Genomic DNA, 27,340 nt, shown 5'->3' on the forward strand with positions numbered 1-27,340 from the left:
ACATCAAGCAGAGCCGCCAATCCAGATTTCGGGCTTATTGACCCTCGTCAGGACGGCATACTGCAAAAAACGGTGCCTTGATCCTTGATCCTTGATCCTTGAAAAAAAGGAGGTGCCTTGATCATCTTAATAGACGATTTTGGTCCTCATTGGTTAGATTTTTTGCAGTATGCCGTCCTGACGAGGGTCAATAAGCCCGAAATCTGGATTGGCGGCTCTGCTTGATGTTTAGCCAATGGGGACCAATGAATAAATCTCTGTCTGTTGACAGAGTGGCCGGGCTGAGGCCTCCAGAAGACCCTTTGGGTCGGAGGTGACGCTTTGGTCTCGGACTTCGGTCCACAGGAGATCGGGACAGCGCTCGTCACGCTGTTATGTTCGTTGATTATATATATATATATATAATTATATATATATATATATATAATTATATATATATATATATATATATATATATATATACATATATATATATACATATATATATATATATATATATATATATATATTATATATATATATATATATATATATATATATATATATATATATATTATATATATATATATATATATATATATATAATATATATATATATACGTATACACAAAACCTAGGCTCATTCAATGAATTTCAAATGAATTTCAATTCAATCAATATTGTTGAAATGAAGATCAAATAGCTATATGTTGAAAAAGTCAAAACTTTACATGGGGTGTACTTACTTTTTCACGTGACTGTATAGATATATATATATATATATATATATATATATATGTATATATATATATATATATATATATATATATAATATTGTTGCGGATCTCGAGCCCGTCGACGTACTGAGGGGGGTTTAAGCCCTGCTCCCCCTCGAGCTTCGAGTCCACGAGGCCGCTACCCACTCTACACTCGTGGGGGCAGATTGCTGAGCAATTCCAGCTGACAAACCCGCAGCTAGCGCGTGGAAGGTTTTCCGGTCACAACCCGAGTACCTTCGATACACACGCCGCCGCGAGGCCGGGGGATGGACCTCACACGAGTCACGCTGGACTTTAACGCCGAGCGGTTTGCGTGTCGCGTAACTCGTACCGTTAATTACTGTGAACCCGATCGAGCGGTTTTATCTCGTGCAATGCGAGGCCAATGGTGAAAGGACGAAAACGGCCAAGTTGGAAACAAGCACAGGTTTATTCACAAATGTACACTTGTGAGAGAAAACGGACACAGAAGAGAAACTTAACAGTCCTTACTTACGCTGGCCAGACAAGGGCCCTCTGACTCGTTCGGGGTAGGGGAGGAAGAAGAGGACGTGCACAAAGCGCGGCCGCTTAGTGCAGTTCGCCCTGGACGGCTCGTTGGGCGTCTCTCCCCCCCTGAGGATGTTCGCGGCAGGGACGTCGGTCTCAGTCGTGCACGAACGGGATTCCAGGCAGCACGTCCCGAAGCCAGCGAGGCAAAACGCACGTGCAGGGAGTCCAGGCAGGGAGATCGTCAGAGTCCAGGGAGCGCGTTCAGAGAGAGCGGGGGCAGAGTTTGAATCCAGCGAGGTCGTCCTGCAAGAGCCTGAATCCCAAGAGAGAGCGTTTGGGGATCCTGGCCGGGTCTTATAGCCCCCGGAGTCCCACCAGAATGTTCCAAAGGCCTCCACTGGCCGCCGGGGGTCACGTGTCGTGATCGACCCTCATCAGTCACTCCCCTTTGTTCTCATTGGCCGCCATTGTTGGCCACTCCCCTTTCGCTCTCATTGGCCGCCGTTATTGGCCACTTCCCTTGATCTCTCATTGGCTGTTTGCTGCTTACCAGCCACGCCCTCCGGCTCCTCCCTCGGGCCTCCGAGACTTGTCCTTGGCCCACCAGATGGCATTCCAGGCTCCAATGAGGCCTACCCTTACTTACCTGCGTCAACGCATACTAACACTGGGAAGGAGACTATACTTCACATTTAATAAGAAATAACTAACTAAGCGAGGCTACATGTTGTGGTGCAACTAACTAAAAAGGGGGGGGTTGCCTTTATTCCAAAAACCACAACTATATATATATATATATTGTTACGGTCCGCGGATAAGGATGTTGTTTGCCGAGTGGAGGCACCGCGGCCGAACAGTTTTCCCCGACTAAACCCGATTCCCGAACGTTGGCCGGATCGCGCCACAGATATTCAATTTGGAAACCTCTAAAGCGACCGAATGTAAAGAGGAAGAAGAAGACGTACAGAAGAGTAACGGGATTTATTATTTACACACACAAGCAAAAGGAGCAGCCAAAGTTATATACAGGGAACATGGAAAAAGCAGGTGACACAGTGAAAATACTAGCTTATACAAACTTAATTAAATACCCAGGACAGAACAAACAGAACAAACTCACGTACACAAGAAGGATGGAATGGCAGGAATGAATGCTGGAAGGAGGATTGGGAAGGTTCAGCTGGGGCAGATGGTTCGGGCTTGATCCCGCACGGGACGTCGGCTGGACCTCGACGGCCACCGATGCCACCGCTATCTGGTTCCCACAGGGTACGGGTTGAAGCTGCCTGGTGGAGTCAACGCTGCTTGTGGAGCCAAAGCTGCTTCTCTGGCTCACCTCAGGACGCGTCTGCCGTCTCTGGCGCAACTGCTTGTAATTGACCTTGAACCTTCTCTCTCTCCAAAGCTCATCTGGATCTTTTTTCGCAGTACCTTGCACGCGCGCTTTTATAACGCCTCCGGCGATCAAGCCGCCGGCCTTCAGGACACGCCCATTGGTGTGCTCACCTCGGCCCTGGTTGGTCACGCGACCCTCTGGCTCCGCCCTTGATGACGGGCGGGCACGCCTTTCTTCCCCGACCCGAGCACATGTTCAATGGTGGTTTTGGAGGGGATGTAATATTGGCAATCGAGGCTTGGCCATGACGAAAGGGGAAATGGAGGTTTTGGGAATGGGAATGAAGAATGAAGGGAATCTATCTTATTTCACTTGGTGCAATGGAGTGTCATTTTAATGGAAGACAAAGCCTTAACCTTATACACAGAATAAGGAAATAAACTACTGAACAAGGGTATTATAGTGTCCTTCAATGTATGCTTTATGGAATTAACTACCGGAACGCCCTTTGACCTTTATACACACTGGAGCAAGGAGGGCTCAGACTAAACCAATAATTCACAACCATTTACTATACAATACAACACAATCAAAAAAACTCAATCCTCATATCCGCAACAATATATATATATTATATATATATATATATATATATATATATATATATATATATATATATATATATATACATTGTGTTACGGTTTTTAGAACCTTCACTAGTAAATTTTAGTAAATGTTTCCCTTATAAATGTTCCCCTGTAAATATCCCCATCAATTGGCTTGTTAAAGATCGCACCCTAGTTCGTCCATGTACAACACGTAGCGAACCATCGGACCTCTCCGTAGTTATTTCATTATTATGTGTTTCATTTAAGGATCTGTTCCCAATAGTTGAATCTGCGTTGCATTCATCAAATAAGATAGGCCCCTTTCAATTTCCCCAGTCGCCTCACCCGCGCTTCATAGTAACAGTCGGGCGGCGTTCGCTGCTCCTTGCCTTGATTCGGTTGTTGGCCCCAAACCGCCATTAGCCATGTGGTCAAGCCGAGAAAGAAGGGGGCGGAGCCACCAGAACAAGGTGTGGCACGTCGACGCATCGGCAGAGGTGGAGTCAGCGAGCCCTTTGCCGGCCAACCAGCGCCGTGGTGAGCCAACCGGTAGGCGTGTCATCAGAGCCGGCGGCTTGATTCCGACAGGAACGATAAAAGCGGCTGAAAGGGACTGCTTGAACAGTCGGGTGAGAATACGGTTGAGAGTCGAGTGAGAAGGTTGAAAGAGTCGGCTTGGGTTGGAGACGGCGCTTGGTGGGGTCTGGCTGAGAGAGACGAAGCTGTGCGGAGCTCTCTGACGAGCTGCTTCGAAAAGCCCCTACCGCTGTGAACGAATACGTGCAGCTGCCGCCGGGTTTTCGCCTCGAGGCCGGAGTGTGGACTGGAGCCAACCTCGATGCTGCGCACCGGCCCGGACCTTCCTACCCTGTCACCTGCATGGACCCTTCTCCTTCTTCCAGTCATTCCTGCCTGCCATTCCCTGTCGTGTGAGTGTTTGTTTGTCCTGGGGAATAATATAAGACTGCTTAAGGCTGCCCTGTGTCTTCTTCTTCTTCACTGTACATTACCTTTCGTTTCTTCTTTGGTTTTGTATATAGTTAATAAATATCTGGTATTCCTTTACTTTGGTTTCTTCTTTCCCCCGATCACTTTTGTCCCTTCTTCCCATTGAATACCTGTGGCGCGATTTTGGCCAAACGTTTTATAGTCGGGTTTAGTCTCTTGATAACGGCCCGAGTCGCAGCTCGCTTCGCTCAGCGCAATCCAATCATGCTGCGGCCCGGGTGGGAGTATTTCCTCGCTTACGGCCGGTGGTAGTACTTAGGTATTAAGACAAATTGGGCTTACAACCCGACTTACCATCGACCGGAAGTGACGTCATACCCCCAGGACCGGTCGGACGGCCAGCTTAACAGGACAAGGGGAATAACCCCCCCTTGCTAACGGGAGTGCCATCCCCCGGATACAGACTTGGCATTTAATATGGAATTTTTTTTTTTTCTTGACTTGGGTTTACTTTCTTAACTCAGTATATCAATCTAGTGAGTTTCTTTTACACTTTGGTGATTTATTTGTTAAAAGTACCATGTCACTGATTGTCTGTCGCAGCAAGAAGTCAACAACAGGATTATATCACAGGTGGCGTGGCAAAATGTACGGACAGGTGCATTTGATGATTGGCTTCACAGTCGGGTATACAAGGGTTGTTGCGTTCTGTATTAGTGGAAAACAACTGCTGCACGTCTCCAAAAGTTATTACCGCTTCCTCTGGAGATGTTCCGTGAACTCGACAATGCTGTTTGTCATGGAGTGGTGGCTTTACGAAATTACGGCATGAAACAGCGTGCTATTGCTCGGCAGTATGGCATCACTCAAGGTCAGGTGTCAAAGATCCTGAAACGAAATGCTCAGAGGGGTGTCCCTACTCCAACACCGAGGCCAGGACGTCCCCGCAGAACCACAAGGAGGGATGATCGCCAGCTGCACCGGTTAGTCCGCAATGCCCGTACCAAGTCAGCTAATCGGCTTAGGGCCGAGTGGCAGCAACTGACAAATGTGCCTGTATCCAGAAGGCTCGTCAACCAACGACTGGTTCAAGAAGGCTATCGTGCCAGGCATCCCTGAGAAAGCCACGCCTGACCAGACAACACCGCCAGCGCCGATTGCAGTGGGCCAGAGAGCACCGTCAATGGCAGCCAGGACACTGGAGTCACGTGATCTTCAGTGACGAGTCTAGATTTCTGGTCTATCGTCAAGATGGTCGCGTCTGAGTGTGCAGACAAGTGCATGAAGCCTACAACAAAGATTGTATAGTCCCAAGAGTCCAAGCTGGAGGTGGTGGGGTGACCGTTTGGGCTGCTTTTCATGCAGGGGGCAAAACTGACTTGGTTGTTCTGAATGGAAACCTGAACCAGTTCAAGCACAGGGCCATTCTGGAAGAAACATTGCTTCCATTTGCTCGTGCAGCCTTTCGAGGAAACTTTGTCTTCCAAGATGACAATGCACGGCCTCATCGTGCTCGCATGATCCAACACTTTCTTGCTGACCGTGGTGTAGAGCATATGGAGTGGCCTGCCATGTCCCCGGATATGAATCCGATAGAGAACTTGTGGGCAGAATTAACGAGTCAAATCGACCACTTGGACCAGCAGCCGACCTCTGTGCGTGAATTGCAGCAGGCTATTGTCATTGCATGGCAAGCGATTCCTGTCCAAACCTTGGCAAATCTTGTGAACAGCATGCCTCAACGTGTACGTGCTCTCCTGAATGCTCGTGGGGGTTACACGAAGTACTGAACTGTAATTTTACTGTCCGTAATCCCAGTCATAATTTAACTTTTGTTTTTGTTAAAAAATTTTTTGGCTAATGTGCAAAATAAAGAGATACTTCTGGAAAACGTACAGAAGTTTAACACAGTACTGTCCATGAATTGAGTTCGATATCAGTTTACATCACTTTCAAGGATCAATTTATTTGTTTCGAAATGTCAAATGTGGTTTTTGTTTCTTTTAAAGGTCACATTAACAAAATCTAGAATAATTTCAACATAATTCCAATGAACTTTTAGTTCTAAGACGTCTTGAAAAGTAAGTTCACCCCCACAAAAAAATATATTCCATATTAAATGCCAAGTCTGTGTGTGTGTGTGTGTGTGTGTATATATATGTATATATATATATATATATATATATATATATATATATATATATATATATATATATATATATATATATATATTATATATATATATATATATTGTTGCGGACATGGGATTTGGCCTCCATATCCGCTTGTAAATATTCCCCTATTTCCCCAATACTCCCCAACTATCCCCAATCCCCCATTCCCTAGTCCCATTGTCTGTAAACAACACTCTGTAGAACCGACCTTCCCCTTTTTCCCCCATTAAATGTCGTGCCCAGGTTCACCGCATCTCACGTAGACAACTATAGGACATCTTGCTAGTTATTCTTAGTCTATGTCAGTTAAGGACTCGTTTCCATTAATTCTGACTCTTCGTTGCACCAGAATGTGATTGTATGGCACCAGTAGTGAGTTTAGGACCTCCCCATACCTCCTCCCATCTTCCTCATGAAACCACAACAACAACAACAACAACTACAACAACAGCGCGCGGGGAGTGTGCGTCCTCACTCCGGCTCGGTTAGCCGCCATTGCCCATGTGCTCCAGGTTACCTCCAGGTTACGGGGTTACCACGAAGGGGCTGGCTGTCAGCTCCTCGTCAAGGGCGGAGCTCGGTAACCCCCCCGCACCCAATAAGAAGCGGCGGGCCGATTCCATCTGGGGCGGAGCTAACGAGCCGAGGGCGTGTCACTCCCCGCCGGATATACGCAGCCACTTACCGGACGTGACGTGAGATGCGCCCCGAGCTTGAAGTGAAGAGAACCAGACGCCACCTCCGAGCGCTGAGAGACCTCCCTGCATCTTTTGGGCCGCGCTATCCTGTCCCTGAGCACAAGGTGCACCTTGTGCTGTCCACCGACTACCTGCCCTTCCTTGCCATCAATCCCGGTGTGAGTCAGTCTTGTCCTGTTTATCTGTGGTCTGTCGGGGTTACTATAAGACCGTGATTAAGTGCCTACCTTCCTATGCTGTCCCTCTTGTCCTTGTAATCTCAACGTTCCGAAATATTATAACCTCCTCCGGAGGTCTTGAGAACTGTACCCCTGGTGTCGTGTCATTTAACCCAGCCGTTGTGTCCTTTCCTCAATTGATTTAGCGTAGCGCGACTCGGCCAACGTTCGAGTATAATCGGGTAAACTGTGCAGACGCGGTCATACCAAACCGCTCGGTAAACCAACATCCACAACCGCGTCTGTAACATTTGGTGTCGAGGAGTTGGATTCGGACCTGGGACTAAATTTGTTAGGCCCAAATTTTGGAACACCAATTGTACCATTAGGGTAACATTTGGTGTCGGGAAGTGGGATTCGATCCGGAGCGCGTTTCACGCGCTCGAAATTATAACAGCGAAATTTAATTGTGTTTTACAAAAAAATAATAAAAACCCGAATTTTGAAAGTCGCGCTATGGCGGATCAAGACGGCTTGGTTCCGGTAGAGGAGAGTGGGGTAGAATCGACCCAGGACCCCAGGGAAGAAGTGGGGAAAATGGTGGAGGAGAGTAAAGAAGGTGTGGTTGAGGAGGTATCAGGTGCACAAAATGGCGCTCTCGCGCACGTGGTTACATCGGCACCAAATTTTGCCGCGCCCTTTGTACCAACGGTGGAAGACATGCAATTATTTATGGCTGAAATGGAAGCCCTTTTGAACCGGAACAGTGAGCGATTGGGAAACCAAATTGAAGAAATAACGAACGGAATGAAGGCCGATAGAGAGGCAAGGGAGCAGAGGGACAGAGACCGCAAGTTGGGCGAAAGGGTCCCAGGGGTGCACGAGGAGGTAAAGCGGGTCGAAAAGCGCTGGTTGAGCGAAGCGGAGGAAAGCACGGGTACAATGACGGGGGTAGAAATCGCGACACGGGGTTTGGAAAAGCCGGCGACCGATGAGGTAGAGGGTGTTTTATTAAAGCCAACGGTCGTCGAGGTGAACAAAGAAATTATGGGTATAGTTGAAATTGGAGAGACCGGGGACTTAAAGTTAAAAGAGCAACAATCGGAGGAAGGAATGGAAATTGCTCAAAGTCTAAATGCACATCCTGATGATGTACTCGCTAATCCAAATGGAAGTTTGCAGGTTTTGGTGCAGGGAGGAAGAAGAACCCCGAAGGTGAGACGTGCTGTTGTGTATTGTGCGGGGAGATTTTGTAAGAGGATGTTTAGCGACAAAAGAATTTTCACGCGCTTGGGATCGAGGAAGCATCCGGGCGTTGGTGAAGGCTCCCGTGTGAGTGGAAATGGCACGCGTGGGAGGAAAAAGTGTGCGTCGGCGAATGGGTGTGTTTTTGTGAGGGTGAAAGGGGTAGCGTATGCTTGTGAGCATGCAAGTAAAGCATCGACGGTAACCAGGTTAGCGGTTAAGGCGACGGATAGCCGATGCGAGCGCTCGGTGCGAGGGGTGCTTTGTTGGGTGCGAGGCCCGGCGCGGGTCGATGCTGCGTCGCTTCTCTTCGAAGCGTCGTTGCCGATTCGGGCTGGGCCCCGCCCCGCACGGTCGAGTCCGGGCCTTGGCGGGCGAGGCGACCGGTCCGGTTCAAGGGCGAGTGGGAGGAGGCGGAACGGTGCCCCCTCGTGGGGACGGGGTTCCGACCGGGGGAGATTGAGCCATCGGGCCCGGGACCGCAAGGTGCCGCGCCGAGATGGTGCGTGGAGCCTCGGTCCAACCAAACCACCTCCCTTGAACCGAAAGCCGGACAGATTCAACCTGCAGGCAACCAAACCACCCGAATTCATTGCTCGGCTTTACGAACCGAGTTTAATGATGTCACGACGCACCGAGGCTAGGATATAGTGGACTGTGATGATGATGATAGTAGTGATTTGATACGAAATTTATAATAGTGGGTAGAATTGGCAGTAAATGGCAAATTTTTGATTTATTGAATTTGGACGAACAAAATTTATAGTGAGAGACCCCCGATGTGGTGGGATGGCAAATCCACCATCCCTCACAGAGGAGTGGGGCAAATGCGCAATAGTTTATGGGGTGGCTATGACAACCGAGCCAGGGAGGGCTTGGATAATGATAGGGATCTAGAAGAGATTGACATTGGGTAACGTTAAGATTAGTTAGTGACTGATACCTGTAGTGGGGACGCAGGTAGATTAGTATGGATGATAATGACGAGGGAGCGCAATAGTTTAAAGGGACGACTGGGAAGCGCAAGTTTCAGAGGGGAGTAGTTAGAAGAGATGATGCCGTGTGTGTGAGGATTGAACAGGTGTGATTGAACAGGTGTGATTGCACAGGTGTGCAACTGAACAGGTGTGTGGAGCAGTGAGTGTTGTGGATCAGCGCGAATGCGCTTGGGGAGAGAAGGGTGCAGGTGGCACCAGGTGTGAGAGCACAGGTGTGCAAGTACAGGTGTGTGGAATATATGGAGCAGAGAATGAGTGGTGTGGAGAGAGTTGGAGTAAGTGGTACGGAGTGGTGTGCATGGTGCGAAGGTGTGGATGGGGGAAGAGTGGACCCCTTTCACGAGTACCCGGGGCGGGTAGTGTAAGTGTTAGGTAGAGGGTATAGGTAAATTGTGGTTGGATATTGGCATCTGTGGTGCGGGTGACAGAATGGTATTTGGATGGGTGCATTAGTGTTGTGGAAATGGCTGGGCGTGTAGCCTGTTAGTGTGTGTAGTTGGTTTGGGCACTCCACCACTGTGAGGATGTCGGCCAGGTGAGGCCGCAGGTGGGCTCTGGGAGCCGTTAGTGTCAGTGGGTGCCTGAGGATCCCGGGTGTGGATCGGGCAGCCCGTGCCAGAGAGGGCACTGAGGGGGTGAGAGTGCGAGAGGGCCTTCCCCAGTTAGTTAGGTTAGGGTAAGGAGCAGGTAAGCTCGGGTGGCAACTACAGTGGTGGAGGTGTGCAGGTGGGTAGACCTGCTGGGAGAGCTACACGTCACGGCCCAGAAATTGTGCGAGGGCACCGGGAGATGAATCGGGGGAGTGAGACCCCAAATTGAGAAGCACCACAGTTTGGTCAATGGGAATTGGTTTTTAGAACCCATAGAGTAAGTTGGCCAATGGATTGGCAGGGAAAGACCCCGGGTAGTGTAAAGTTGTTAAAGTCATTTAGGAAATAGTTAGGATTGATGAACCTGTCGAACCATACGCAGCCACTTACATGAGGTGACGTACCTCCACACCATGCCATGTTTTGTTATTTTATTGTGCAGATGTTTGGAATGTGAGACGCATCATGACGTGGGTGTGACATTGTGCTTTGTTGTTCCATCTCTTCCTCCTTATGAGGATTGATGATGAATTTGGTGATGGCAAATTTTGAAGTAGAGGGATTGTGGAGACGAATTTGGTATAGGGGAAATATGGGAAAGACGTGACAGTAGTGACGAATTTGTAAATGTGTAGATTTTTGTACATATGGGGTAAGGGCAAGGGTAGGGTAGGTGACAGGGGGGTGACGTACGGTAGGGACGAGCTTTCTCACTTCGCCCTCCGTACGCATTTCGCCTTGCATTGCCTTATTGATGTGTACCCTTGTGACCTTACCCCTCGCTCATTGTCTTTCCCCTTTTGTCTCCCACATGACCTGTGCGCCATTGGGTGCCGAGGGGAGCGTGCGTGAGTTGGCCATTGTGCGCCCGGCACTCCCAGAACCAGCTGTCTGCATCGATGCACCACATTATGGACCACATGCCTGTGGCCGAGCACCACTGATGGACCCCATGGGTTGGGGCATGGCCCCTCTGCTGGAACCGGCCATGAGGGCCCGAAATCTTGCTGGCGGGCCTTGGTCACAGGGCACCGATGCCCCACAGGTGAACCACACGTAGTCGGCCCTGTGGGCCATAAATAAATAAAAATGGACACGTTGGGTGCATTTCATTTTATGCTCAAATAGGCCGCCAGTAAGAAAATGAAAGGAAATGACAACATCTGGAAGAAAGTAATAGCCAGCAGAGGGAGCCGAAGAGCAAGAGATCACCTGCAGGGTTAGGGGTTGTTGAATTTATTTTATTGTTGAACATTGATGAACAATGGTGACTGCACCGGTTGGTGCTTGGGCTTGTATTGGTGCGTTTTTGGGTGCGTTCATGGTGCGTCGATGCAGAGCAGACTGTCTCCCCCCCAGAAAGAACAATCACAGGTCCTGGGTTAGTTTTGTAAATAAAGTAGCGTCAATTGTAAATAATGCTCCCTACCGGCTGTATGTTTAGTTTGAGAATTCTTTCCGCGATTCGGTTATCCTGTGGGTGTGTTTCTGTGAGGAGAAGGGTGCAACGTCGCAGGGGGACATATTTACTCATTTGTGAACATCTGTAAAACTGTCGCACTCAGGGTTGAGTTAATAGTAGAGGGAACTACATCTGAGTGCCACACTAAAGTAGGTAAAAATTTATCGGGTCGGGACGCCCCGAGGGTAGAGAAGGGTGCAATGTTGCGGACATGGGATTTGGCCTCCATATCCGCTTGTAAATATTCCCCTATTTCCCCAATACTCCCCAACTATCCCCAATCCCCCATTCCCTAGTCCCATTGTCTGTAAACAACACTCTGTAGAACCGACCTTCCCCTTTTTCCCCCATTAAATGTCGTGCCCAGGTTCACCGCATCTCACGTAGACAACTATAGGACATCTTGCTAGTTATTCTTAGTCTATGTCAGTTAAGGACTCGTTTCCATTAATTCTGACTCTTCGTTGCACCAGAATGTGATTGTATGGCACCAGTAGTGAGTTTAGGACCTCCCCATACCTCCTCCCATCTTCCTCATGAAACCACAACAACAACAACAACAACAACAACTACAACAACAGCGCGCGGGGAGTGTGCGTCCTCACTCCGGCTCGGTTAGCCGCCATTGCCCATGTGCTCCAGGTTACCTCCAGGTTACGGGGTTACCACGAAGGGGCTGGCTGTCAGCTCCTCGTCAAGGGCGGAGCCCGGTAACCCCCCCGCACCCAATAAGAAGCGGCGGGCCGATTCCATCTGGGGCGGAGCTAACGAGCCGAGGGCGTGTCACTCCCCGCCGGATATACGCAGCCACTTACCGGACGTGACGTGAGATGCGCCCCGAGCTTGAAGTGAAGAGAACCAGACGCCACCTCCGAGCGCTGAGAGACCTCCCTGCATCTTTTGGGCCGCGCTATCCTGTCCCTGAGCACAAGGTGCACCTTGTGCTGTCCACCGACTACCTGCCCTTCCTTGCCATCAATCCCGGTGTGAGCCAGTCTTGTCCTGTTTATCTGTGGTCTGTCGGGGTTACTATAAGACCGTGATTAAGTGCCTACCTTCCTATGCTGTCCCTCTTGTCCTTGTAATCTCAACGTTCCGAAATATTATAACCTCCTCCGGAGGTCTTGAGAACTGTACCCCTGGTGTCGTGTCATTTAACCCAGCCGTTGTGTCCTTTCCTCAATTGATTTAGCGTAGCGCGACTCGGCCAACGTTCGAGTATAATCGGGTAAACTGTGCAGACGTGGTCATACCAAACCGCTCGGTAAACCAACATCCACAACCGCGTCTGTAACAAAATATATATATATATATATATATATATATATATATATATATATATATATATATATATATATACAGTGGTACCTCGGCTTACGAGTGCCCCAACGTACGAGTTTTTCGGGATACGAGCCGTCGCTCGGGCGGTTTGTTGCTTTGGGATACGAGCCGAGATCCGATGTACGAGCTCAAAAAATTTATTTTTTTGAATTTTCCGGTTGTGGCTTCCGGTTCCGGTCACGTGGTTATCTTGCCGTGAAAGCATCTCTGCTTGGATATAAAACACGCAATCGTCGAAATACATGAGCGAGGAATCTCCTTGCTCCAGCCGGTGACGTCATCGGCGGGGATCCCCGCCTCCAGAGTGGCTGGTCACGTGACCGCCAAAGCGTGTCGCGCGTGCGGGTATAATGAGCTACACCTGTGGATCACGTGACCACGGAAGCACGCCTCGCTTGAGAGGCATGGCTTTCGGTTTGCGTTTTGCTTTATAAGGCGCGATAAATGGGCTTTTGAGTGTTAGCGGTTCATGGCGTTGACGGTTCATGACGGTTCATGACGGTTCATGGCGTTGACGGTCAAAAACCCATTACATCAATTTTACCAGGCACTGTACAGTAAGTACAGTGGACACCAAATGCACGGTGGAAGGCTAGAAGTAGAAGATCGTCCAAGACAAGTGAGAATAAGCCATACTTTGGAGATGACGTCATTCGCTGGTCCGATAACCAAAGATGTGGTATAAAAAACCAGGTGAGCTAACAATGCAGCAATGAAGGAATTCGGCCAAGGCACCGGCACACAACGACCTACCTACATCGAAACTCGAAAGACTCAATGCCAATGGTGACAGAAGCCAAGACGGCCGGCTTAAACACCGCCGAAAGACCACGGTGTACCAACTTACGATGCAGAACATCTTGCACTTAATATGATGACAACAGGTGCCATCCTCTGACGTACCATTACAGGTACAGGTACAGTACACGTGAGCACAGAGCAAAAGTTCACTGAAACCGAGATTAAGAAAAAAGAAAAAACACCTCGTGGTCCGTGCTCGATATCCGAGTTTCAATCTTTTCAAACACATGATGCTCTCGGTCACGGTATCTCCTGCGAGCTGCTTCTCCTTCAACCACACAAACAACAACTTCTCCATATCTTCATGGATAGAGGTCCGGAGCTTTGAAATAATCGTAACGCCCTTGGCTGGCGTTATAGCCTTTATGGACTCCTTCTGCTTCAAAATCGTACATATCGTAGAAGGAGTACGATCGTACTGCCTCGCCAAGTCGACAACACGCACACCTCACCTGGCATGCTCTTCTCCTCTGCTTAATAAAACCAGTTTATTTCTTTACATTCTCTTGTATTATGTACAGTATATACGAGGTCGTGCTTGTTTATACATTATTTGTTATTTATAAAGTACATTTTTGTTATTTAAAAGCACCTAACAAAAAAAATTGGTGTTTTTTTTTTGAGGCTGGAACGGATTAATAGCATTTCAATGCATTTGAATGGGAAAATTTGCTTTGACTTACGAGCGATTTGGCTTACGAGCTCCGTCACGGAACGGATTAAACTCGTAAGCCGAGGTACCACTGTATATATATATATATATATATATATATATATATATATATATATATATATATATATATATATATACAATATATATATTTATATATATATTTATATATATATTTATATATATATTTATATATATATGTATATATATAGAGTATAGAGTATATATATATATATATATATATATATATATATATATATATATATATATATATATATATATATATACTCTATCAGAAGTACCGGGCAGGGGAGGAGGAGGGGGGGGGGGGGGAAGAGGAGGGGGGGGGGGAAGAGGAGGGGGGGTGGGAAGAGGAGGGGAGGGGAACGGGGGGGGGAGGGGAAGGGGGGGAGGGGAGGGTGTGGGGGTGCCCGGGGGAAGAAGGGCCCCTCCCCCCTCCCCCCTCCCCCTGTTCCCCTCCCCCCCTCCCCCTGTTCCCCTCCCCTCCTCTTCCCCCTCCCCTCCTCCTCCCCCTTAACACCAAGGGGGTTGACTCAGCCTGTCATCCTACCGAGGTCGGCAAATTGAGTACCAGTTCACTGGTAATTCCCTGTGTACCGCAAGAGGTGCCTAACAGGGTTGGCGGCACGAACCCGGAAGTCGGAACTCATTGTCGTCAAATAAATGTAGCATGTATGTTTCACTCTCTGTCACATGCCGTTGGTCCCATGTCAATCGGATGAAGTTGAAAAATTAACATTACGAAGTTTCTTTGGGACGTACTGATTCCGAATAATGAAGTTGAAAAATTAACGTTCCAAAATACGCTAATTACGCTAACAGAAGCGCTGGCGCTGCGAAGCAAAGCTGCGCTCCCTCACTTCGATTCCCTCCCTCTTCTGCTAGCGCTTCTGCGCTAATACGCTAATTTTAAAACCCGAAGTTTTTTAAAATTTAAGGTGTGCTGTAGTTGCTCTGAGACGTACTGATTCCGAATATGCCTTTGGTTTTTCTCTGCGATGAGTAGTTCTCGAGTTATAAGAGGACAAACAAACATACTTTACTGCTTTATATATATAGATCGATATATATATATATATATATATATATATATATATATATATATATATATATATATATATATATATATATATATATATATATATATATATATATATACAGTGGAACCTTGACTTACGAGTTTAATTCGTTCTGTGACCGAGCTCGTAACTCAAATTGCTCGTTTCTCAAATCAAATTTCCCCATTAAAATGCATTGAAATGCTATTAATCCGTTCCAGCCCGCCAAAAACCACACCAATTTTTTTTTAAATATACAGTATATATAAAAATATCTCGCGCTTTATATTTCACCTGTATGCAGCATACAAGTTGGCAGGATGGCCTGGACTGGAGGTACGCACACTTGACTCTAAAGTCTAAACTGTCCAGCCTGGGTTTGAATCCTGACCCAGCTATAACCTGTCATGGGTGAATCACAGGCAGGGTGATTCATCAATGTGTGTACCGCTAAACTGGGCGCCCCGTTTGCGTCCCATTAGTTGTTGGATGTTAAGGATCTCACCGTGTTTTCCACAAAGAGAAGGCGAGCTATCGCCGGCACTCTGAACAAGTTGTGGCCTGGCATGCTCTTCTCCTCTGCCGTTATATACGTCCTCCTCGGCAGCTTTTTCCAGAAGAGCCCTGTCTCGTCACAGTTGAAGATTTGCTGGGGGATGTATCGTTCGGCTTCTATCACTTCGGCAAAAGTTATAATAAAATCTTCAGCTGCCTTCACATCCGCCTCACCAAGTCGACAACACGCACACCTCGCTCATGTTTTTCGACGATTGCGTGTTTTATATCCAAGCACATCATCCTCTTCTTCTTCTCAGTTATAATAAAATCTTCAGCTGCCTTCACATCCGCCTCACCAAGTCAACAACACGCACACCTCGCTCATGTTTTTCGACGATTGCGTGTTTTATATCCAAGCACATCATCCTCTTCTTCTTCTCAGTACCCTGTTTTCCACAAAGAGAAGGCGAGCTATCGCCGGCACTCTGAACAAGTTGACGGCAGAGATACTGTACTTGCACGGCAAGATAACCACGTGACCAGAACCCACCTGGTGGCGTAAACTCAAAATAACCAACATGCGAAAACAAAAATGCAGCGCTATACGACAGAGATACTGTACTTGCACGGCAAGATAACCACGTGACCAGAACCCACCTGGTGGCGTAAACTCAAAATAACCAACATGCGAAAACAAAAATGCAGCGCTATACGACAGAGATACTGTACTTGCACGGCAAGATAACCACGTGACCGGGGTGGCGAAAGCTCGTAACTCAGATCTCGGCTCGCATCTCAAAGCAATAAACCGCCCGAGCGACGGCTCGTATCTCGAAAAACTCGTAAGTTGGGGCACTCGTAAGTCAAGGTTCCACTGTGTATATATTATATATATATTATATATATATATATATATATATATATATATATATATATATATGTATATATACAGGGTGAGTCAAAAGTTGCGCCCGATTTCTATTTATTAACAATTATTTATTATTAACAATATTTATTAATTAACAACAACAATTATCAACAACAATTATACCCGACAATTATTAACAACATGACATCCCAGAAAGAATGTGACAGCCGAAAAAACAGAAATCGGGCGCTACTTTTGACTCACCCTGTATGTATATATACGAGCTTGGCTCGGCTCGCTGCGCTCGCCTCACCAAGCGTCGATGCTGAGGAACGGGCTTATTTTAGCTGAGGATAATGACTGTACCTGAGTTGCTGTGTTGTCATGATTTACACCAATCATAATACAAACAATTACTTTGCACAAATGTATTTGTTGTATTTGTGATATTACATTTTTATAGGCAATTTCGGTTGAAGATTTAGGTTGAATGTTTTTTTTTTCGAGAAAGAACCCCTCAGCACACACATAGGGGAGGGGTAGGTGCAGACTGGAAGTTTGGGACGATTGCACCTCACCACCAAATAATTCAAAACACCTCACCACCACGAAATTGAAAACACCTCACAGCCATCAAACACGTAATAGAAACGCCTCACAGCCATAAAACACGTAACAAAAACACCTCACCACCACGAAATTAAAAACACCTCACAGCCATCAAACACGTAATAAAAACACCTCACAGCAATAAAACACGTAATAAAAATACGTCACCACCACGAAATTAAAAACACCTCACAGCCATAAAACACGTAATAAAAATACCTTACCACCACAAAATTAAAAACACCTCACAGCCATAAAACACGAAATAAAAACATCTCACAGCCATAAAACACGTAATAAAAACACACCACCACAAAATTAAAAACACCTCACAGCCATAAAACACGTAATAAAAACACCTCACAGCCATAAAACACGTAATAAAAACACCTCACCACCACGAAATTAAAAAACACCTCACAGCCATAAAACACGTAATAAAAACACCTCACCACCACGAAATTAAAAAACACCTCACAGCCATAAAACATGTAATAAAAACACCTCACCACCATGAAATTAAAAACACCTCACAGCCATAAAACACGTTACAAAAACACCTCACCACCACGAAATTAAAAACACCTCACAGCCGTAAAACACATAATAAAAACACCTCACAGCCATAAAACACATAATAAAAACACCTCACCACCACTAAATTAAAAACACCTCACAGCCATAAAACACGTAATAAAAACACCTGACAGCAATAAAACACGTAATAAAAACACCTGACAGCAATAAAACACGTAATAAAAACACCTCACAGCCATAAAACATGTAATAAAAACACCTCACAGCCATAAAACACATAATAAAAACACCTCAGCAATAAAACACGTAATAAAAACACCTCACAGTAACGAAATTAAAAAACACCTCACAGCCATAAAACACGTAATAAAAACACCACCACCACAAAATTAAAAAACACCTCACAGCCATAAAACACGTAATAAAAACACCTCACCACCACGAAATTAAAAACACCTCACAGCCATAAAACACGTAATAAAAACACCTCAGCCATAAAACGCATAATAAAAACACTTCACCACCACAAAATTAAAAACACCTCACAGCAATAAAACACATAATAAAAACACCTCGCAGCCATAAAACATGTAATAAAAATACCTCACAGCCATAAAACACATAATAAAAACACCTCGGCAATAAAATACGAAATTAAAAACACCTCACAGCCATAAAACACGTAATAAAAACACCTCACAGCAACAAAATTAAAAACACCTCACCACCATGTCATGTAAAAACACCTCACCACCAAGTAATTCAAAACACCTCACCACCACGTAATTCAAAACACCTCATCACCAACTAATTCAAAACACCTCACCACCACATAATTAAAAACACCTCACCACCACGTAATTATAAATACCTCACCACCATGTGATTTAAAAACACCTCACCACCACGTGATTCAAAACCACCACAACCTTATTAAAAGCACTTCACAACCACGGAAACAAAAGTTTGAGGGAGTCCTTAAGTGACAACACAGATGTGTCGATATCTATCTATAATTCCAGTAATCTCTGTATGTGTGTTTGTTTGTTTGTTTGTTTGTTTGTCTGTGACCGCTGTTTCTCGACAACCACGGGTCCGATATACTTTAAACTTGCCAGGTATATTGCTGGGGACCCGAGGATGTGCCTTTTCAAGGTTTCATATTAATCGGACAATTACTTACCGAGCTATGTCCAAAAAACGATTCAACCAATCAGAGAGCAGCGAGCTATCGCGTGTGCCGAACGTGGCGAACACACTCTGCCTCGGACGGCACATTTGAGAGCGTATTCATTTATTTCACGTTGGAAAACTATGTTGCTGTTAAACTATGTTTTAAAACTAATTAAAACTACTATCTATAATTCCACGGGTCCGATAAAAAACACCGTACTCGCAAGCCGTTCGCTTTGGACCAAACCATTTCATGTAAATAGAGGGGGGGGGATTGTCACCACTCGCAAGCCGTTCGCTTTGGACCAAACCATTTCATGTAAATAGAGGGGGGGGATATAATTTTAGATATATATATAGTACGGGCATGCCCTAGTCTATCTATAATTCCACTAATCTCTGTGTGTATGTTTGTATGTTTGTCTGTGACCGCTGTTTCTCGACAACCACGGGTCCGATATACTTTAAACTTGCCAGGTATATTGCTGGGGACCCGAGGATGTGCCTTTTCAAGGTTTCATATTAATCGGAGAAGTAGTTACCGAGCTATGGCGATTTCTTTACCAAACTCCGCAAGCCGTTCGCTTTGGACCAAACCATTTCATGTAAATAGAGGGGGGGGATTGTCACCGTACTCGCAAGCCGTTCGCTTTGGACCAAACCATTTCATGTAAATAGAAGGGGGGGATATAATTTTAGATAGATATATAGTACGGGCATGCCCTAGTATAGATAAATGACTGTACCCGAGTTGCCGTTTTGTCATGGTTTAAACCAATCATAATTGAAACAATTATTTTGCACAAATGTATTTGTAATATACGTGATATCACATTTTATAAACAATTGAAGTTGAAAAGACTAATTTTCTCCAAAATCCCCCCCCACCCACCCAAAAAAAAAAAATTGTAAAATTTTTCAAAATAAATACCCTTAGAACATACCGACGGGAGAGATAAGTGCATACAGAAGTTTGGTACGATTTCATAAAAGTTTGAGAAAGTAGTTCAGTGACAAGACAACACAAGACAACACAGGACAGGACAGACGCTGCACAGATATATATATAGATTGTCATGCGAATCCCTCCAGTTAACACCAGGGACCGCGGATGGACCAAACAGATCTACTGGAGGCGACGACCAAACACGGATTTTGCTTTGTCTCGCGAGAAGAGGAAGAAGCGGGAAAAGCGCTTACCTGGAGCGAGCCGACTGCAGCTCCGGTCCTGTCAGGAATTAATGTACTCGAACACCAAATTAGAATGTATAAAAATAGAGATTTATTCCCGGAACCCGATAACAAGGAACGCGACTGTAATCAAATAATGGTCGGAAGTTGGGATCCCATACACCAGACTCAACAACAGGACACAGGGATGAATGAAAGGAAAATAAAGCGTTGGCGTGTATGAAATGTGGTGCGTCTTAACTGTCAGTCGTCTTGTCGTGGCCGCCGTCCAAACGCGGTTCCGTTCGGCCCCGCTCGTGCTCCACCAGGCCTCGAACGACCCGCTCACCCCGTCCTCGTCGATTCAGCGGCACGCCTTGCTCCAAATCGATCGCACACGAGGTCCCGCCCGCTCACAGCACCAAAAGCACCGAGCACCGCTCCAAGCACCACGAAGATGGCGAACCAACGACCACCAAGACCTCTCAAGACCAAGAAGGGAAGAGCAGAGAGCACAAGACGTTGTGCAGCGCCAAGACAGCCAGAGAGCGCCAGAGAGAAAATGTAGTCCGGCACGCCCTTTTATAACCTGGGTCCACTCTCCTCCAATGTTCTGCCTTGCTGGTGCCCTCTCGCTGGCCGAGCGCCTCCCGCGCCAACCAATCACATGTTCCCTGTAGCGTGGTTATAGCTTGTGTCACTCGATGTGGCTAGGCCCTGCCGGAGGTGTAGCTGGCGGCGGCCCCCCCGGCAGTGCCCCGATCTGGCTTCCTGCCTGTTTTCCAAAGTCGTTGTAAGGGAAGGGAATTTAATTTCTGTGTGCACTAAAGGGCCTTTCTAAGTGTTTATATGGGTATGCATTGCCATCAGGGACAAAGGTTTGGCGACAGGGGACGACGACGAACAAAGGAATCTTATCCATAATCCCTGGACTATTTAGCACGCCCTGATCCCTCATAGCGGGGACATCAATACAGCTTATCCTGACAAACCGGACCACACATGGAACTTATTACAGGGTAGATTCCCTATCGTGACAGTCGAATACCTACCTATACAGATCTATCTGACTCTAGATATTCCTCCACCCAAATCCCAAATTCATAACACAGCCCCCCTCCCCCCCCCCCCCCCCGTTGGAACCATACATTACCCCACTGACATAGCGCATATATATTGTTACATATATATATTGTTACGAATTTGGGTAGTGATATATGTAGAGCAGAGTAGATCTGAGTAGGTACCATGCTTCGTGTGTCGCGGTAAGGAACACTTCCTGTAATAAGTCATGTGTAGGCGTTTTGTCGGCTAAGATGTATGATTGTGAATCTACCAGGAGATTCGTGTGTTAAGTAGTGTAGGGATTAAGGAGTAGAGCCCTTGTATATCTCACCTGGTAATCAAACCTTTGTCCCTTATGGCACTGAAGACCATATAGACACTTGGTTAGGATCCCTTAGTACAACATTAAAGACGCCCTCCCCCCCTGACATGACCTAGGAAGAAATCAGGTCAGGACACTGCCGATAATGGCCGCCACCATTTACACCTCCAATAGGCCTATCCACCTCGCATAGCACGTGCTACGACCAAGGAACAAAGGACGGGAGTGAGTGTGACGCAGTGAGCGTGACCTGAGCGAGTCGGTGGAGGAGACCGATTGGTTGTCAGCACGCCAGAGCTGACGTCACTGGCCGAGGCTATACCGAGAGCCGGACGCCGTTTCGGGCAGTTGAGACTTGGCGTGTGCAGTTGAGACTAGTTACCTTCCTGGCGCAGAGTCGAAGGAGAGAGTTACATTCCTAGTGCAGTCCAGAGCAGTTGGATTCGTGGTTGAGAGTTGGATCGAGAGTTCGTGTGCGCAGTTGGCAGTGAGCAGTTCGAGTCATGAGTTGGGTGACGAGGGTCGGAACGAGTCAGTTGTGAGTTGGATCCCGAGTTCAGGCAGTTCAGATCGGAGATCCTGAGACAAGGTGCGCACAAGTTTGAGTTCGGAACGGAAGAGTTCGTTTGAGGTGCGCACGAGGAGAGTTGGCAGATCCCGAGTGCAGAGAGAGAGAGCCCGAGTGGAGCTCGCTGTCCTGCTGTCGACCTCGTGGTGATTGGCGCGTGGAGCGAGGCCTTGTGGGACTTGGAGCGAAGGACGTCGTGGTGTGCGGTCGGGCCAGGCAGAGCGGTGTTGGACAGCAGCCGGGGAAGACGACGAGACAGATAAGCCCGAGCTCCGCGGACATTTTGCACAAAAGACGTGTTTCTTTCGTAATTCATAATCCCTCGTTTTCTTTCTGAAGTCGGTGTGCGGGATCCCAATTTAGGATATTTATTACCGGCGCGTGCTTTTACTGTCCTTGCTTTTCCCAATAAACCCTTATATTATTTTCTCTACATATTTCTGAACGCAGTTTACCGGGTGGTTGATTTTAATAGATAAGGCTGCGGGGGCTCTCGCCGTTCTCCTCCATTCCGCGTGCTTGGGGCTTTTGGTTTTGGAATCCGCCATTGAGTTTTCGCCTCGGAAGTTAAAGCCTTCATGATCGGCAATCCGCAACTCTGGTGTTAATCGGAGTTGCGCGACAAAAAAAAAAAAAAAAAAAAAAAAAAAAAAAAAAAAAAAAAAAAAAAAAAAAAAATATATATATATATATATATATATATATATATATATATATATATATATATATACTGTTGCAGCCATCGGGTTCTTCCAGTTGCTCGTTCTGAATTCCGACATGTCAAAAAGGTCTCGATGGCCGACTGATTCAATCTTTCAGAGTGAGATCACAGGCCTATTTGCCACAATACTCTATAATAATACGATGTTTGAATTTAGCTGGAGGGCATGAGTGCCGAAGCTAGGATGTATTAATTAATCCATTGCCTGGTGCTTTAACTTGGTGTTTGGTTTTCACATGCCAATGTATGATAATGCTCTTTCTGTATATCTCAGGTCTCACCTGTGGAACAGACCCTGAAGAATACGTCTTTGTTGATTGACGAGAGCTTAGAGGCCCAGCGCTGTGATGTTCAAATTGCACATGAGCAAGAATTAGTGAATGAAATGGAGGCCATCAAAGACAAAATTAAAAAAATTGAAGGCCTGGGCATAAAGGAGAACATGCAAGACCAGATCCGGCAGTGGTTTGTGGAATGCTGGTGAGCCATTGTTACAATCTAGCAGGGTTTTCTATTGTGTTCGTAATTTGATATATCGATATTGAATGTCGTATGTGGATTGCAGACATAAGGTTTTACTTTCAAATATTTGCTTAATATGTTTTCTGGATAAAAAAAATTGCAGCATACTTTAGTCTTGTCTTTATTGTTTTGGCTGAAACTTGCAATGCAGAAACTAAAATATAAGTACATGTAATCCTGCAGGAATTACAGCCATAGCTGCAGTAACACCTTGGTACAGTTTTTCACGAGATGCTAAGTTGAAACAGTTACAAAGACTTAATATCAACAGTGTCAGCCATTGTTTTGAAATCGTGTAACATTGTCTAATTTGTCAATTTGGGAGCAATATGGCACCTGGGAGATATATCCCACCTCTGGTTCTCTTTTGCATTTGCCCCTGACTCAACAGGAGCAATGATTGTTTTGGGACCAACTAGTAATGGCTTGAGTCCCTCAGTAGTGAGAGCAGGTATGTTGATGTTGAATGCCCTCTGCCATATGTTTATTCGATGGAGAGACACCCAAGTGGCTGGGAAAGAAGCGGGGGACCGGGTGGGGTGGTGGGTGGAAGGTTGAGTGTGGAGTTGTCATCATTGTTTGCAGTTTTTCAGGATTCAAAACATGGGAAACCATTCCTTGTGGTCAGAGTGACTGGTTTTCACATATAAGACAAAACCTGGGTAAGCCAACTGCAATTATAGAGGACATAGCCAATGAAAGCTGCAGCATGGAAAATGCCGATGTGAAAAACCCAGCAAAGCCAGAGTGGGGTGATTTTTGGTGAGTCTGGCTGTGGTGTATTCTCCCTGTCCCATCCCTTCCCTCTCTTCAAATGGCACCACAGCTGACTCCGCTTCTGAGAAGGGTGAATGCCTCAATGCTGTGTTTGCTTCCAAATTTTGTGTCCCCAAATCCTCACTCCTTCCCTGTAATATCAACTGCTCCTGGACTCTGTGTCTTTTACACCTGAGAAGGGGGTGGGAGCAAGTTTTTTCAACCCTAGACTCTGACTCTGCTACTGGACCAGACAGCATCAGCTCACGTGTCCTAAAAGCCTGCTCTGTGGCTCTTGCACATCCTCTCTCTGCCCTTTTCACCCTGTCATTTGTGCTCGGTCATCTTCCTTCTGCTTGGAAATCCACCAACATCACTGCACTGCATAAAAAGGTGCATAACTGATCCCCTCAAGTACACACCTATCAGCTTACTTCCAATCATCAGCAAGGTCATGTAATCCATCATCGCAGTTGATACAAAAATCCTTCCTTTTCTCCAACAACCTCATCTCAGATCATGAATTCAGATTCAGACCAGGTCACTCCACCGTGGACATGCTGCTTTTACTTAACCAACAATGGATGGAGAGGCCCTCAATTTCAGACATGAGATCAGGGCCATTTCTCTAGACATATCTCATACTTTTGATACAGTCTGACATCCTGCCTTACTCTCAAATCTCTCTGCCTATGTATGACATTCAGGCCCAATTACACACAAGGGTTACTGACTTCATCTACTATTATAGCCATCGTGTGTCACTCAACAAAATCCTTACATTTTCTCTCCCTGTCAAAGTTGGAGTGCCCCAAGGCAGTGTTCTGGGCCCAGTTCTATTTCTGATCTTCATCAATGATGTCCCTGCCTCTGGAAAGTTCTCTTTATCTATTTGCTGATGTCATCACCCTCTGCTGTGACATCCCTCATCCTTCAGAAAGGAAGGCTGCAGCCTCTTCCCTCTCTTGACACCTTAAAAAAAAATCACAAGCTGTTCAAATACTTGGAATATGTCTTTCAATCCTGACAAATCTCACTCTCTCACTATCTCTCTCTCTGAAATGACCGTATGGCAAACCCTCCGATCTACTTTCTTAATAATCCTCTTGAGGACGTTCAGTCATTCAAACTCCTGGATGTCACTATCAGCCATGATCTTTCCTGGGGAAACCACGAAATTGGCCTCCAAAGCCAGCCGCCGACTGGGCATCCTCCGTTATACAAAGTCCTTCCTTGGCACACCTAAACTCCTATCCACTGACGAGGCCTTCATCCACAGCTTAATGGAGTACTTCTCTCCCCTCTGGGCTGGCTCCCCTGCCTAACACCTTGCTCAGCTTGATGCTGCAGAAAACCAAGGTCTTCAAGATAATTGGAATCTCCCACGATGAAGCTGAGTCAATGGGCTCATCATGCAACCATTACTGACAGGTCGGTGGTCTCTCTATCTTCTACCACCTCATTTCTGGTATTGCACCCTCTGTTCTTTCTGTGCTTTGTCCTCCGAAGGTTTCTTCAGGGCTCACACAGTCCACCATCAATCCCCGTCTGGTGAAACTCCCTAAATCCAGGATTACTGCTCACCTCCATTAATTTGTTCCTATTTTTCCCCACCTGTGGAATCAACTTCCACATCCTCTTCAATCTTGTTCTTCTCTCCAGGTCTTCTGACAGCTGTTCACCACCATCTTAGATTGTCCCAATTCAAAACCAGGATCTTTCTACCTTCCCTAACCCCACCCAAATCCCTGCTCCTTCTATTTATCCAGTTTGCCCTCCTTGGAATCTCCTGTATCCATCTTGTCCACCCCATGCATCCTCTGTGCCCAACTTGACCACCACATGTATGTGTTTTTTTTTTTTTTGCTGTATTTGTCTGTTACATGCTGATCTGTTCAGTGGGCAAGCTCTTCCACGAGCCTCGACTGTGTAAAAAAAAAAGAAAAAAGTCGACAAGTCACGTCTAGACATCGGTTTCATTTCTCTCGGCCAGAGCTTTGTCTGGGTTAGACCAGGGCCACGCTTGGGTTAAGCTAAGCCTCATGCGTGATGATTCTGCTGTGTTGCTGTTCAAGAGGGCATAATGATGAAGCTCTTCAGCAGTTAACGATGAGAATATCTACATTAAATTAAACAACTCTGAGATGTCACTCCATGTCCCTTACATTAGTGCAATTGTTGCATTGGTACTGGTATTGAAGTTGCAGTCAGTCAGCAAGTGGAAGAGTGCTTTTACTGTCGGCCGGGGGGGAGGGGGGGAGGGGGAGGGAGGGAGGGAGGGGGGAGGGGTAGGAGGAGGGGGAAGGGGGGAAGAGTAGGGGGGAGGGGGAAAAGGGAGGGGGAAAAGGGAGAGGGAGGGGGGTAGGGTGGAGTGGGTAGGGAGGGGGAGGGGAGGATGGAGGGGGGAGGGGGAAGGGGGAGGGAAGGGGAGGGCCAGTCAACAATGACGTTGCAGTTCTCATGGTCGGAGAGCAGCACAACAATCGCGACATCGTCCTGCATCTTCGCAACAGCACGAAGCGGATTTTGGAGACTCACCGATCCTGTGATGCCCTCCAGTACCGGCGTTGCCGGGCGGGGGAAGGGAGACCCATACATTCCCAACCCGTACATTCGCCCTCTCGACTCAAGCTCACTCGGACAAAAGCCTCGCACAAATTACACCGTGAAGGCCCAATGGCCATGTCTATGCCACAAATCAAGTACGTGAGCGAGTCGGGCGCACTGAATTGGAAATATATAGAACGCTCATACTCAGTGAAAAGTGAAGCCGCCGTGTCGCCATCTTGGTTAGCACGACTCGACCAACTCGCTTCGCGGATCTCGTTTGTTTTGAACGTGTGAATTACGTGCGAACACGTAACTGTGAGTTTATGGTGGCAAGGAGCATCATGTGATCGCTCTGAGCGAATCAGCGCGCTGCTCTGCCACCTGATCAGATTCCGTGTATAATATTCCTCGCTGAAATGCGCTGAGGTAAATATGAATAAAAAATATGGCTCTCGTAAAGATGAAAGAAAAAAAAACCTATGTGGTGTGAATGGCAATGTTCCTCGCTGAAATGTGAAAAAACGCAATCGCTTTTCGCTCTGAAATACGTGCGAACGCGTAACTGAGTTAATGGCGGCAAGGAACATCACGTGATCGCTCTGAGCGAATCAGCGCGCTGCTCT

The 27,340-nt window shown here is 46.6% G+C and overlaps 1 protein-coding gene across 2 annotated transcripts in view; it reads left to right on the forward strand.

Moving 5' to 3' along the window:
• Nucleotides 1-27,340, forward strand: part of LOC137414861 (dynein regulatory complex protein 11-like) — a 294,354-nt gene that overhangs the window by 167,694 nt on the left and 99,320 nt on the right. For both annotated transcript variants that reach the window (XM_068100414.2, XM_078780880.1), the window contains one exon: nt 23,164-23,369. In XM_068100414.2, coding sequence (XP_067956515.2) covers nt 23,164-23,369 — 206 coding nt within the window. The remainder of the gene's footprint in view (nt 1-23,163; nt 23,370-27,340) is intronic.

The sequence above is a fragment of the Myxine glutinosa genome, chromosome 6 (assembly GCF_964187855.1).
Source record: "Myxine glutinosa chromosome 6, kmMyxGlut1.1, whole genome shotgun sequence".
Taxonomy (NCBI): domain Eukaryota; kingdom Metazoa; phylum Chordata; class Myxini; order Myxiniformes; family Myxinidae; genus Myxine; species Myxine glutinosa.